General features: G+C 49.3%; 2 protein-coding genes across 2 annotated transcripts; both read right to left on the reverse strand.

The window, feature by feature from the left end:
• Positions 1–1,419: 1,419 nt before the first annotated feature.
• On the reverse strand, positions 1,420–7,087 carry Mcidas (multiciliate differentiation and DNA synthesis associated cell cycle protein). Its single transcript, XM_026385918.2, has 7 exons — positions 6,971–7,087; positions 6,788–6,884; positions 6,548–6,639; positions 3,501–3,573; positions 2,747–2,970; positions 2,069–2,179; positions 1,420–1,860 (listed from the first exon to the last, which is right to left on the reverse strand). The coding sequence occupies exons 1-7, from the start codon at positions 7,085–7,087 to the stop codon at positions 1,420–1,422; spliced, it is 1,155 nt and encodes a 384-aa protein (XP_026241703.2).
• Positions 7,088–11,202: 4,115 nt separating this feature from the next.
• On the reverse strand, positions 11,203–13,324 carry Ccno (cyclin O). The gene is made up of 3 exons (XM_026385917.2): positions 12,947–13,324; positions 12,148–12,333; positions 11,203–11,688 (listed from the first exon to the last, which is right to left on the reverse strand). The coding sequence occupies exons 1-3, from the start codon at positions 13,322–13,324 to the stop codon at positions 11,203–11,205; spliced, it is 1,050 nt and encodes a 349-aa protein (XP_026241702.1).
• Positions 13,325–14,265: the final 941 nt, after the last annotated feature.

Raw genomic sequence — 14,265 nt, forward strand, 5'->3', positions numbered from 1 at the left:
CATTTTACACCTTTTTCTTTTGTTTCAAACAGGAGGAGCAGGTTTTGCCACCCTAACCAACTCACCTGTTACCTGATATGTCCACTCAGATGGCAGAACTAGCAATGAAGTGTGGAGTAACATGGTTGGAACCTTGCCCATGCTGAGCCCCAAATGTAAGAAATCGCCCTCATGTTGAGAATCATGGAGGTGGGACAATTCACTACTTGAAAAAAAAGCCACTCATGTAATTTTAGGACAAAGGCAATAGAAGAAAAGTCAAAGTGAAGGCATAATCATATGTAAGTTTTTCTAGAAGATCAAGCCAGTTGTGTAAAACATGGTGTGCATTCCAGCTTTATCTCTGGAATTCATATAGGTAATTTACTTTTACCAAGATTTCCCCACTTGGTTTCCAGAAAGAAAAAAAAAAAACACTCTTTTTCATGTGGTACATGCCATTTTCTTAAAACAACTTACCTTTCTTATTAACAAAGTTTGCTTTGGCGGTGGTTATTTTGTTTGCACAAATAAAATTCTGTGTGTTTATCATAAATCTTACAAAATTATATGAATGATCATTACAAACAAATGTGCTTAGCACCTGTTTTATTGCTAACAATTACCTCTGAGAATCTGTCTTTTCCTAAGGCAACTGGTTAGGCTACCTCTCCTGATTTTTTTTTTTTTATTCTAGCAACTGAAATGAAAGTTTTCAATAGAAACAGAATTACATATTCTTCCAGGATATGTTGTGTGTATTGAAACTTTCACACAGAGACTAGGCTTCTGGGACTAGAATCCTTAAATATTAGTGATTGGAAGATTCCAGTAATGCTTCTTGTAGTTACTTGATTTACAGCCTCCTTTTCCTTCTTACGAAACAGGGAATTATATAAGTTTAAAAATAGTGAATTGTTTTCTCTTTCTTAACCCCCACCCGCAATGGTACTGGGGAGTGAATCCAGGAATACTCTACCACCGAGCCTCCCTGCCGCCCAACTTAAGAAAGAATGTTTCTTATTTAACTAATTGGCAATCCTCCTGCCTCAGCCTCCCAAATAGCTGAGATTACAAGTGTGTGCCACCGCACCCGGACAACCAATTGATTTCTAAATCCCTTCCTGCTCTACATAGTTCAAAGATGCTAGAAATAAATATTTTTAAAATAGACTGTGATGTGTGTGTACACACACATGCGTATATGTATAGATACACGCAGTGAAAAGGAGAAAGACTATACAATGCTTCACAGCTGTGCATTAAAACTTTACAGTGCATTAAAATCAAGACGTTTTTGTTAGAAGTTTCAGGGTGGCATTCGCCTGCAGAGTGAGTTTTGAAAAGCCAGATTTGGGAAATGGTTCCAGTTACTCCTACTCAACCTGCAGGCGCTTCACCTGTGTTCCAGGGCAGTGTTTGATGGGACCACATCCCAGCTCAACTAGGTACCCAGCGGAATTTGTAGCCCCCACTGGCTGTTCGGATGGTGAAGGCATTGCCCTGGGGGAAGGCGAGCGTGCGGATAGTGCAGTGGCTGCGGATTGGAGTGCTGAAAGAGCCGCCCTCCTCCAGCTCGCTGTGGTTCAGGTTCAAAGAGCTGCGACAGCAGTCCGTGCGCAGTCCTCGGAAGGCTCCGTGCAGATTTCCGGGCCAGCAGTCAGTGTTCCTGGGCTCGGTTTGCAGGCGGGGCCTCTTGGCATCGCGACTCTGTAGGGCTTCATCACAACGCTCAGAAATCTCTTTCAGTATGGCGTCTACTTCCGCGCAATCCTGACCGGCAGCGCTGAACATCTCCTCCAAGCTCCTTTTTGCAGTCGTTTTGAACAGGAAGGGCTCGGCGGTGGCCCCGCAATCTCGGGACTGCGTGATCATCAGCTTCTATGAAAGATGGGGAAGAGCGCCACCCTGGGGCCAGCGGGAATCGCCCCAAGCTGGGCGCGCAAAAGGACACCCGGGTGTACTACGCACTGCACTACGTCCCTACTCTCCTGAACCCCACTGGGTTCCCACACAGGGAGCAGAGTGGGTGTGCAATGAAACAGCTTCCAGAGCCCCGCAATGTCCCACACGCTTGCTCCCTACTTACATCCAGCACCGAGGCCAGGTGTCTGGTCCTGCTGGCGAGTTCTTTCAGCTGCACGTTCCGTTCCTTAAGCGAGGCGATCTCCTCCTGTTTCTGAGTTAGCGTCACGTGCAGCTACAGGAGGAGATCCAAACGTTCAGGGACTTGGCCACCGTGCTTGGTCTCATCTGCGTGAATTAAACCCAGATCCTGACGTCTCACCAGGAATTGAGCACCCAAGGGCATTTACACTTCTGAGAATCATCAATTTATTTTACTTCCCCCCCCCCACGGTACTTGGATTAAAATGTATCTTCAGTGTGGCCGTGGTACACTGACTAGTACCTGGTTGGGCAACAGGTAGATCTAGCTTCTGCCTCTGAACTTCAAACATCCTGTTTTAATTATTAGTAAAATGAAGTTGGTAAGTATGTTTTAGCTCAGTACTTAATAAATGAGAAGAATGATTTAATAAGCACGGTGCCAGGCACAAAAGAAAGCCTTCAATAAATAAAATATTTGGTAAAGTGGAATTAATACCACTTAGTGAAGTTGGAAAGTGGGGTGGGACCACTGGAGCAATATGTGAACCACTAGCCTGTCCACACATGTACAGGGGAGCGTCCCAGTCCTTTCAACCCCACTTCTGCCTTACTCCAGTCCCGGCCCTAGGATTCCTGGTCACTAGTTCAGTGTCCCTACTTGGTTATTTTCAACGAGAGCGTTCCCCAGTGCTCTCTGGTTCTGGTCGGCCAACTCCTTCCAGTACTGTTCTGGCGGCGGCACCTCTGGAGGGTGTAGTGGTGCTGACTGGAGGGCCCGGGGCTCCAACCGCTGGGAGAGGTAGGACCCGAGAGGTGATACATCGCAAGGAGAGAAGGGGAAGTCACTGACGGCCAGGGTAGGCGACATCAAAGTAGATGAGTCTGGGAAAAGACGAAAGCTGGATATGTTGCTTCTGATTCATCCCCAGCTAGCTACAGGGTCAAAATGCCACGCCAGATGTATGCTTTATACGGAGATTTTTTTTTCTTTATTAAGGAAAGCACCCCTCATTCCTGATATTTTGGACATATACAGCAGGCGCTCCATATATATACCTGTTGAGATAACCCTAGGGTAAACAGGCAACCCTGCGAGGACTTGGAAGTTACACAAGGCCTTCCCTCCTCTGCACACTATTGTCACTCAAGCTCTCCCAGGCCACATCAGAGCTCAAGGACCCCTCTTCCAGAACCCACCCCGACAAACCAGCTATAAATTCAGCTAACCAATTGCTCCACTGGAGAAAGGGAATTTCCTAAATGTAGAAGCCCAAGACCCTTTTGTGAGGTGATGTCCAATCATTTACTGGCGGCTGGGTTCACCACCTTCAGGACCACAAAATCTTAACTAGTCTCATTTGGAGATGGGAGACATCCCGGCTGTTATTTAACGACTAAGAGACTGCACTTGCCTGCAATGAGGTCATCCACTGTGTCTCTGAAATTCTGAAGACTGAAGTCCACTTCCGTTTCCAAGGTGTGGCTCTAAAATAAACCCGGGGGGGGGGGGTGTAAAACGATCATCGTTGAATCTGGAGGGTCCAGAACAATCCCCAGGTTGCGCCACTTGGGAGGTGGGGGGACGATCTGCCGGCACTCGCTTTCACAGCGGAGAATCTCATACCTGAAAACCAAGCCCTACCCGAGACAAGGAACCCAGCAGCCTTGCACTGCGCTGGTGGAGAACCAGAGGTGTAGAGTGTGCGGACCCGGTCAGCTAGACTTGGAGCCACGGATCTTCACAAGACGCCAAAACTATTCCCTGAAGTCTTTCTCCACAGACTGCGGGATATCTGCGGATCCGGGCTTTGGACAGCTGGACCGTGCTGCAGACAACCAGCTGCCTCTGTGCGCTCTTCTTTGTGCACTTGTCAACCCTAACTCCAACTTACCCCCAACCAATCAAGAGGCCACGGCTCTAAGAATAGAGAGCATGGCATGAACCCAGGTCTTTCCTCGGAGACCCGACAGCTTGCAGAGTCCTTCAATGTGGTAACTGGAAACTGTGCTTCTCAGAAAGCTCAGTCACAGCTAACCAAAAAGGAGGGTGAAAGATGATCTATGACTGGAGGAGCCAGGGATGCTATAAAAAATGCTTCTGTTCAGCAACATGTGTTGCCTCTATTGATCTTTTCAATTTATTTCAGTTTATTACAAAGTTGGAATTGACTCCCCACTCCCCCCTCCCAGGATGCACCTCCAGCGAGGTGTCTAGGTAAGTGAAGGGGAAGAAAACTTAAAGGCTGGATGCCCAGGAACCTTCTTATTCTCTTAACTTGTGGATAATTCAAGTTGACAAAATTTTATTTTCTATATGGTCTCCCAGTTAATCCTCACACCAATGTGGGAGGCAGGTAGGGCTCAGGAAGTGCTTCCCCTTTCACTGAAGGAGAATATGAAGCTGGAGAAGTGGAGTTACCCAAAGTCCTCCCACTCTTGCAATGCTAGTGCCTATTCCAGTCATCTTTCCTGTATAACTCATTACCTGTCTTTTTTTGGGGGGGGGGTTGAGGGAAGGCCCAGCTTACACTAAAGATAACACTAGGAAGGGGAAGGGAGTCTCTAGAGCCATGATGGGAGGGGGACATATTCAATACGCCCATCAGAAATATTTTCTCTGATTCTGCTACTGATTCATGTGTGTCAATCATATTGCTCTCCCCAAAGCACTTCTCTACTAGTCATATATTTGGGGGGAAAGGAATTTACTCTGACCCAAACTTCAAGTATCAGTTTCTCTCAGAGAAGAAAAAGTCAAATCAAAGTCTGGAGGCCTCAGTACCATTTGAGCACTGAGGCCATAAGAGGAAAGAATCTGAGAAAGGAAGGACTGAGGGACCCAGACAAACCCTGATGCAGGAACTCCGCCTTGGTGGAAGTAATGAAATATGACAGTCTTCAAGGATTGAAAGGTCTCTCTCTCTCTGCAGGTATTTGAGAAAAGCCCTCACCGTGAATAGATTGGAGGCCAACTCAGGAAATGTGGCTCAGGAAGTGCTTTCTCCTACAATATCCCAGGTTTTGGTCAATTCTAGACCTAAAACAATTCTAAAGCACTCCCTCTCTTTGTCTGCCTTCCCCTGCGGGACAACAGCTAGCAAATGTAACCTAAGGGTGCACTGGTCAGGTGTTTGTTAGGGAGCTCTTTCCCTATACCAGCTCTTTCCCACAGAAATCCTGGACTTTCTAGTCCATGTGGTGTGATCCCTGGCCTTGAAGATTTGAATCCCACTTTCCCAATGAAATAACTCTGACATTTCTACAACTACAAGAAAAAAAAAATGCTGACACACAACATATTGTCAAATTTAAATTCAGTAGACTTAAGTGAGAATTCATCAAGAGGCCACTTGATTTTGTTGCTTGCAAAATAAACATGTTGGAGTAAGGGAGTGATCTAGGTCTCTGGGTCAAATGAAAGATGTCTTTGCTTATTTGCACATCCAGATCTTTAAAAAAAAAAAAATTAAATGGCCTCTGGAGTTGTAGGGAACCACACACTCCCACCTCCTGCCTTAACAATCTCTGTTCTTAGGGCCGCCTACCCTGAGTCCTCCTGAGCTCTTTCCCAAAGTTCTAAAAAGCTCTAAAAAGCCCAGTTCTGAGAGGTGTGTGTGTCTTCTGGAGAGTTCTGTATCAAGACAATGACCTTGTGACCCCAGCACCTGCTGACAGAAAGCACGAGTTGTCACTCTTCTGTGGGTAGCATCTGGGTAAAATCACCTGTCCATCTATGAGCCAATCTTCTGGCCTTCTAGACCAGTGCTGAAAGGCTCCAATGTCTGGGAGTGTAAGCCCCTGCCTCTTTGCCACATGGTGGCAAGTGATTAGAACTTTTTTGGGAGGGGGCAGAGGATAAAAGGACTTTTTGAAAAGTGCCTAACTGCTGAAGGACCATCTCTACAGACAGGAATCTGTTCTGTCAGATTTCTTCCACAGTCCTTTGTCCTTCTTCTCGCTTCCCCTCAAATATAAACTCTTCCTCTTTTCCAGTGTTGATTGAGAAGTTATCCATCGATTTCCACTCTCCTTCAATACCCACAGAATGAAAATGGTTAGTGAATGGCTGGGAAGAGGGTGTTGAGAGAAAAACAGGACAAGTATCCTGTACGCTGGTGCCCAGGGCAACTTTGCCCAGATTCACCCACTCGGTCCCTCAGTGTTCCATCTCCTCCCTGCCTTGTCACAGCTCCAGGGAATAAATGCGGAGAGGAGGGGCAGGAGTGAATCCCACTGTAAAACTTGGCTAAAACAGCTCTGGAAACAGCAGCCTTCACAACATACTATGAGGGAAGAGGACACTCGGATCTGGGAGGCTCAGGTTTCCGCATGCCTCTTCCCTTCACCAGTTAAACGTGACTGTGGTGGGTGCCTGCGACAAACCTTTGCGGAAATAAACCCCCACTTAGGAATGAGGTTTGTATTTTCAGAGGCAGCAACGCTCCTCAAGGGGAGGTACCTGAGAGGCAGCCGGGTCACCACTAGGCGGCGCGTCGGACCCGAGTAGAGAGGAGCAGTCTGCGAGGTCTTGCAAGTCTATGGTGGTAAGGGCTGCGCAGGGAGACCGAGAGACACACACCAGGCGGACCCTAAGCCTCTTGACCAGATTGGCCGCTGGGACCCCCACCAGGACGTCGGAGACACCGGGAAGTTTCCCCTAGGGGAAAATGCAGGGTCGCGCACGTGCCTCGGGGCTCACCTGGCAGGGCAGCGGGCTCCACGTCCGGAGGGTCCTCGTATACAGACACCGGGCTGCCGCCGCCGCATCCCGAAAAGAACTTCGGCGGAGGGGCGAACTAACCGAGCACAGAATAGTGAATACCGGTCAGCCCTCGGGACAGGGAGTTCGCAGACCCCTCCGGGTCCCCACCAGAAACCCCACCTTCCTCTCCGGCTTCACGGGTTTGCGGAGAGGCGGGCCTGGCAGCTCCAGCATCCTATTAGGGCAGATGCTATCGAAGACCCGGCGTCCCGCCGCGCTGCTCCCGCACACTTGCATCCTGTGTGTCTCGCTGGAATGGCGACCCGCACCCCTACGGTCCCTGCGCTACCTGCGCCTGTTGGCTCAGAAGTTAGTCCGAGGTCGGGGAAGTCGCGTGGCCGGGGAGGAGAAGAGGAGGGCGGAGAGGAAAGGGAGGATGGTTGCTCGGGAGGGGTGGCTCGCGCCTGAGCGCCAGAGGTGGCGCCTTTAGTCTCTGGCAATCTGCGCGCGGGCGGAGGCGTTAACTCAACCTGGCAACCCGGCTTCCCCCCGGGAGAAGCGAGCGCGGGGCCCAGGCCCATGAGCGCCCTTTCCGCCAGCGTTGGCGCCACCGCCTCCTGGCCGCGCCAGACGCAGAGAGCCAAAGAACTGAACTAGAAGCGACCGATCCCCAGCATTGGTTACTGCCTTCCAATTTACGGACAGCGGGGATGAAAGAGTTAAAAGACTCATATTTCCTTTTCTTTGCACCCCAGTCACAAAGCACGGAATAAACGTGAACTGACAATTGCCAAAGCCTGACTTCAGCATTTTGTTCTGTCTGGCAGGATTTAGTGGGGATGTAGCATTCTGGAAGGGATTCCTTATAATAATCCCAGTTTACAGAAACCCCTTCCCCCAAATCTGAGCAGCATTAGGGGTCTTGACTCAGTTGACTTTTATGTAGACTCCTGAACTAATGCAAAAGCCCCACCCAGTAACACTAGCCATGCACCTTCCTAGGTAGAGGCACCTGAGTACAATCTTTAAATTTGTTTTTAATTTTTTTTTTTTTTTGAGAGAGAGAGAGAGAGAGAGAGAGAGAGAGAGAGAGAGAGAGAGACATCTTTGTTTGTATGTGGTGCTGAGGATCGAACCCGGGCCGCACGCATGCCAGGCGAGCGCGCTACCGCTTGAGCCACATCCCCAGCCCTGAGTACAATCTTTAAAATAAATAAAGGATCGATTAAGAAAAGTGACATCCATAAATCCTCCTCCAGTTTCTGAAAACTTACCAGTGGACAATCCCAAACTCCTGAAACCGGGTCCGGCCTCCCCTGATGGTTTCAGCTGTGCATCCCAGCGTTTAGCCTGCTGCCTCTACAACTAGGCTCTCCTGCTGTGCCACATTCTTAGCTCTCCATCCCAGGCAGGAGTTTATCTCCCAGGAAAGGGGTATCTCTCAGAAACATCCTTAGTTGGGGCCTCTCTCAGGGGCACTTCAGAACCATCCAATTAAAAGAATTATTTGAAATTGCACATTATTTTCAAATTATACCTGGTAGTGGAAGTGAAAGATCCTCCTTAAAAATGTCATGATCCTCTTTTATTTGCACTCATTGTCTGGATTAAGAAATAAAATACCTACCGTAGGAGTGGTGGAGGAAAACCAGTGACAGACCTGGAGACCCTCTGACCACATCTATAGATTCAGGAACTGAGTAGAGGTGAAGCCAAATCAGCCAGCTAGAGCTGGTTTGGTACTCAGGTAGGGGGGAACTTGGGCTTTAGGATCAAAGTGCACAAGGATCTGGACTAGAGTCCACCAGATCTGTGAGCCCAGATCTTTAGGAAAATAGGTAGCTCTGCCCTCAATAAAGTTGAAGTGAAGATGAATGGGATTATTTGTGTAAAATGACTGGTGTTCCATGTGGATGAATTTCATGCCTTTTCAGTCACACTTCCAGCTTCTACATCTTGTTCCTGGCTCTCTGTCCACTGAGTCCTCCCATTCCTGAGTCTATCTCCACCCCTTTCTTTACCCACCTTCTGGTCTGTAAAATGAGTAAGGGTGCTCTTGAGTTTTGGGGTGATCTTTACACATGGAGATGATCATAGATTTTCTAGGACAGGCCCACTTTTCAAGTCTTCATCAATGAGTTCCAAGTTGGGATAGAAAATATAAACATTATATCATAAGAGTATCTGTGGCAACAGAAACTGGAAATATATGACTCCTAGTCTGGATGATTGTAGAACTAATCAGCAAGTTCCTGGAGAACTTAGCACCAGGAGAGACACGGATGGAATTTTAGAGGATATGGCTGAATGAGAGAGTCATTGCTGGTAAAGACAACTTTCAAAGTCACCTCCTTGCAGCCAGGCTGAAGGCTTCAGATACTTTGGACTTGGGCTAGGCATTTTGGTCTTTCTCCTCCTCTTTTTTCACCATCACAAAATAGCTTTTCCACAGATGGGGGAATCATCATTTCCTTCTCCTGGTACCAAGGAGGAAATGTTCCTGGATACATGTCAACTTATCAGGACAACAGAGGTCTAAAGGAAGGACCCTAGGCTCTAGAGTACTCTCTATGTGGAGAGAAGTACAAAGAAGCTTTAGTCTGCTTTGAGTTTGTTTGCTTTTTATTTGCCATACAAATAAAAACTCCAAAACTTTTTATTATAAATTTTTTCAACCATACAGAAATTTTTAAAAGGCAAAAACAATTCAATGAACCATATATTCACATCCCCCATTAACATTTCCCTCTATTTCTTTGTCCCAAGTTGTGGTTTTTTTGTTTGTTTGTTTTGTTTTGTTTTGTTTTGCCCCTGTAGGATCCTTCTCCTAATTGTGTAGGTTAGTCTTTGCTTTTTGAAGACACTATTTGCCACCCGTGCTTATATAGAGCTTCTCATTACAGTCGTACTCCAACACTTTCAAACAGATGCTACCATTATACCCATTTTTATAGATGGGATGTGGGCATATACCTGCATAAGGTCAACCATCAAATTGACTCCAGAGCCTTACTTGTTGACTCACTACTTGATACTGCCTCACATTTAAACTTAATCTCACTTAGACTTTACAACAACCCTGGTTTCAATTATAGAGTTCAAAGAGGTTAAGAAGCTGAGATTCAGGGCCTAAAGGAGATTCTTGACAGGGAGAATGATGATGTGACAACTGTAGCACCACAGAAACCAAGCAAGCTTCTATCTCAATTCCCAGCCCAGTTTTCCTATCTATATCATGAATCCTTATGACTGGAAGTAAGGACCATGCTGACTCTATAGTTTTGCTTTTGTGGAGCTGGGGATTGAATCCAAGGCCTTGTGCATGTGAGGCAAGCACTTTACCAACTGAGCTATACCCTAGTCCCTAATGAACCGTGAACACTGAGTAAATAACTGTGTGGCACCTATTTTGGGAACAGATTTTGTTGAGAATGGTTAGAAACCTATAAATTGGAGAAGCTTAGCAGTGTGGCTAAGGGTGGACTCAGATCACCAGCCTTCGAGTCCTTTCTGTGTGCCAGTGTAATCCTCTGAAAACTGGGATAGTAGACTGCTTGAAACAACCGTTAGATGATCAAAATAACTAATGATAAACAGTGCCTAGTAAATCACAAGCACTCTATATAACCTTCACCACTATAATCCAGTCATTACCTTGAGCTCACATGTAGCAGCATTAATGAGGTGGCTACAAGGAAATGGGCTCAATAGCCCCAACAGCCTGCAAAGCCTTCCTTTTCAACATCTGTTGGTAGATGTAGGATTCTATACTGAAATATTTCTTGCTTTTTGCCCTCTGCTGGTGTGCCTACATGGTTTCCCACCTCTGCCATCACATTCACTAGCAAGTGCAACCTATGGCCCCTCTGCACATCACAGACTTTTGTGGGTTCTACTCTGTCTCACACCCCAGCACACCCTTTGTAACCCTGGGTTGCACAGTCCTCATGCTCCTAACACAAGAGTCACAGAATTCAAGCAGACAAGTGACCCTGATTGGTCTTATCATTGGAATAGTGGCATCCCAAACCTTGCCAAATGGGTTTCACAGAGATGCTAACTCCAAAGTGAATCAGTGGGAGGAGAGCATCCCTGGAACAGTTTCAGCTGCCCCATTCTGAGGCTGACTTCACCTTCCTTCCCCAGGACAGACAGGGCAATAGCAGCATTCAGATTTAAAAAAAAAATAAAAAAACAGCCTCTTTACTGGGGAAAGGGGGAAAGACAGCTCCCTCATTTGTTTAGTGCACAATAAATTATTAGATTCTGCTATGCTGAGGTGCAAGATGGACAACCCACAGGATGGCGAGCAGGAGTCCTGAATATTCATTCCCCTGCCCCCAATACTGCACTCTTCAGAAGCAATGCCCAACCTCTGGGACCAGAGAATAGAAGAAGCCCAAGGGTCTGCTTTATTTCAAGCTTGGGAACAGGTTGCACTTCTTGCAAATCTGGAGGGGCAGCATGTGAGTCAGAGAGGTACTGTTTATGGCCACCAGCAGCTGCAGCTTTCCCAGGCAGTCCTGCAGCGCCGTCTCTGAGTGTTCGCCCAGGCGCAAGTCCACCGGGTGTGGAAGCCGCAGCATGCGATCTGCTAGCGCCAGGCAACAGATGGCCAGCAGGGAGGGAGCATAGCTAGAGAAGGCATAATCAGCCAGGCTTAGCTCAGCCACCCCCCGTGCCAGGGTTTGTGCTTCCAGGGCTTCGGAGACTTCAGCCTGTCCGGCCTCCACGCGGGTGTGAGTGAAATGCTCCAGGAAGAAGCTGATGGTGGGGGCACCCAGGCTGAAGTGCAGCTTGTGCAGCACGATGCATTCGAGATTGCAGAGTTGCTGCCGGGAGAAGGCTCCGCAGCACAGGGCCAGAAGCTGTTTCACGCGCGGTGGGTGCACCTCCACCTGCAACACAGTGTGCATTCATCCCCTGCCTCTCTGCTTCCAGGGCTGAGGCTTTACCAGTCTGAAACCCAGTAGAAAACTGTGTCTCCCCATCATCCCTTCCAGAGAGAGGGCCTGGCTTAACCTTTCCACCACTCCACCTAGTATGTACTTCCAAAGTAGCTTCTCTACTGTTTGATTAAAAACAAGGTTTGGGAATTTTTGAGCCTGCTCCCCGACCCGACTAGAACAGAGGTGCCACAAAACTTTTGGGGATTAACTACGATTTACTTCTTGGGGGGCTGAGTGAAAGGATTCTTGGTTTATAGGAGGATCATGAAGTTAAGCCTTAGAATCTATAGATTCGCAAGCCTCTGGCAAAAGAAATCAACACACTGAAACCTTGCGCTGGAGAACCGTGTGGCCAGAGAATGGAAGGGAGTTTGGCTGCACCCGAAGCCCCATGCCTCGTCAAGATACCTGTTTGCAAGCGATAAGCAGAGAGGTGACTCCAAGCAGCTGGAAGCAGTCTGCAGCCACTGGTGTGGTGGTGAGGAAGCGGTCCAGAGTGTTCACTGTCAGGCACAGTGACTCGAACGAGAGGCCGAACTGGCGGTGCACTGGGATCAGCCAGCTGAGCAGTTTACAACGGGATTCCGCAGTCACCTGCCGAGAGGGAGGAGGAAGGCGAGGAGGCTGAGCCTAGAGCTAAACTGGGGGGAAGTCGGGGCGGGGAACTCCAGAAAGGAAGGGTCAGGTCGGCCCAGGGAACTTTCCCCAAAGAAAGGGAGAAGAGGAAAAAGCTAAGTGCCCTAGAAACTGAGAAACAGGAGGGCAGTGCCGCTGGGGAAAGAGGGCTGGATTCGTGCCCGGCGCTGTACCAGCTCGGCATACTCATTGCCTCGAGTAATCCTCTCAGCAATTCGATGGAAGGTAGGGGTGGATGAGTAGTCCATTTTGCAGACGAAGAAACGAATTTAGGATTGTTAAGTAAATTGCCCGAGGTCTGTAGGAGTTCGGGCTCAACCCAGAAACTAACTCCTTTGCACTCTTCACTGCCCCGTTAGTTTGAAGACTTGCGGCAGGTCACTTAAGCCATCTACTTTTCTCCCACTGTAAATTGAGGACCGTGACCTGGCCCTGGAAGGCCTCTCTTGCTCTGCCTGGGGGCAGGGACTGAGACGCGCTGCTCACGGCGCCGCGAAAGGTAAAAGCAGAAAAGGAGAGAGCCTGGGAGAGCAAGAGCAGCGGCGGGGGACTGGCTGTGCCAGCGCCTCACTTGTGGCTGCCTCGCCAGAGACTCCCGCGGATGGAAGCGGCTCTCCTGAGCCTTACGGAAAGCGTAGCAGCTCTGGCCGTAGTCCCGGAAGGTTTGTAGATCTAGCGGCTCCAGCGGCCGGGCAGGACCCGGCAGGGGGCTACAGTCTCGCGCCACCGACTCGGCGGGGCTGTCTGCAAGGTCCGAACCGGAGCTGGGAGACTCGAAAAGGTCGCAAACTCCGGAGTCTCCTCGGGGCGTGCAGGGGTTCCGGGGCTGAAGCGGCTCTTTCCTCCGGAGGCGCGGGCGCCTGCTCTTCTTCACGGGGGCTCGAAAATTCTGGTTGTTGTCTAGCCTCCCTGCTCCGGCAGAGGGGCTGGTGGGGCAGGGGGTCACCATGGCGTAGCCAGGTGGCCGCTCTACTACCCCCAACGCCCGGGCTGCGGCGGGCTGCAAACGTACGCACGACAGATACGCGTGGGGAGGCGGGGTCCTGTGGCTGGTGCGGTCCTAAGTAGTCCACCTGCCCCTTCCCTGGACCACACCCCCTGGCTCCTCACTGGCTAAGCCCAGAGCTGCACCAGAGCCGCGGCTGAAGAGCCACTCCCCTCGGAGTTCTAGCTGCGCGTCGCCTCCGCGTTCAACTGAGCTGAGCAGGCGCTACCCACGCCGCGCACCCGCCTTCCGCCGCCGGCTCGCGCGCGTCCCGAGTTACCTGGACAACCAGAGCTCGGCTAGTGGCGGTAGCTGGGCGCGCGGAGCCGATCGGAGTAGGAGAGTCTGCCCAGCCAGGTGAGCCACGGGCCCAGCTGAGGAGTTCCGGCTGCACGGGGAGAAAAAAGATTCTCCAGGGATTATCTGCCTGTCCAAAGCAGATGGTCTAGATACGTGCCAGCCCCTTCACGCTGGCTTTAACTCTGGTCGGTGATTTTGTAAATCAAGGTCTGTTTCTGAGCTCCAAATGAAGGTGGGGCTAGAATTTTGTCAGCAGCTTTTTTGTTTGTTTGTTTTTTTCAGAGACCCATACCAGTAATGTGAATTCATATGCATAGGTGTTTTGTTTCCGTCACTACCCTTCCTTCCGCGGGTCTCGGGGAGCGAAGCCTTGGCAGTGCTGCTCTGTGATGCTGTGTATGTAGAAGCTAGCCCCACAGACAGTCATTCATGATCCAACAAAACATAAAACTGTCCAAAGATACATCAAAAAGCATGGCTGCAGCCGGGCGTGGTGGCTCACGCCTGTAATCCCAGCAGTTTGGCGGGGCTGAGACAGGAGGATCGCAGGTGCGAAGCCATTTAGCAAGGCTCTGAGCAATTTAGTAAGACCCTGTCTCAAAATA

This window comes from Urocitellus parryii, chromosome 1 (genome assembly GCF_045843805.1).
Source record: "Urocitellus parryii isolate mUroPar1 chromosome 1, mUroPar1.hap1, whole genome shotgun sequence".
Taxonomy (NCBI): Eukaryota; Metazoa; Chordata; class Mammalia; order Rodentia; family Sciuridae; genus Urocitellus; species Urocitellus parryii.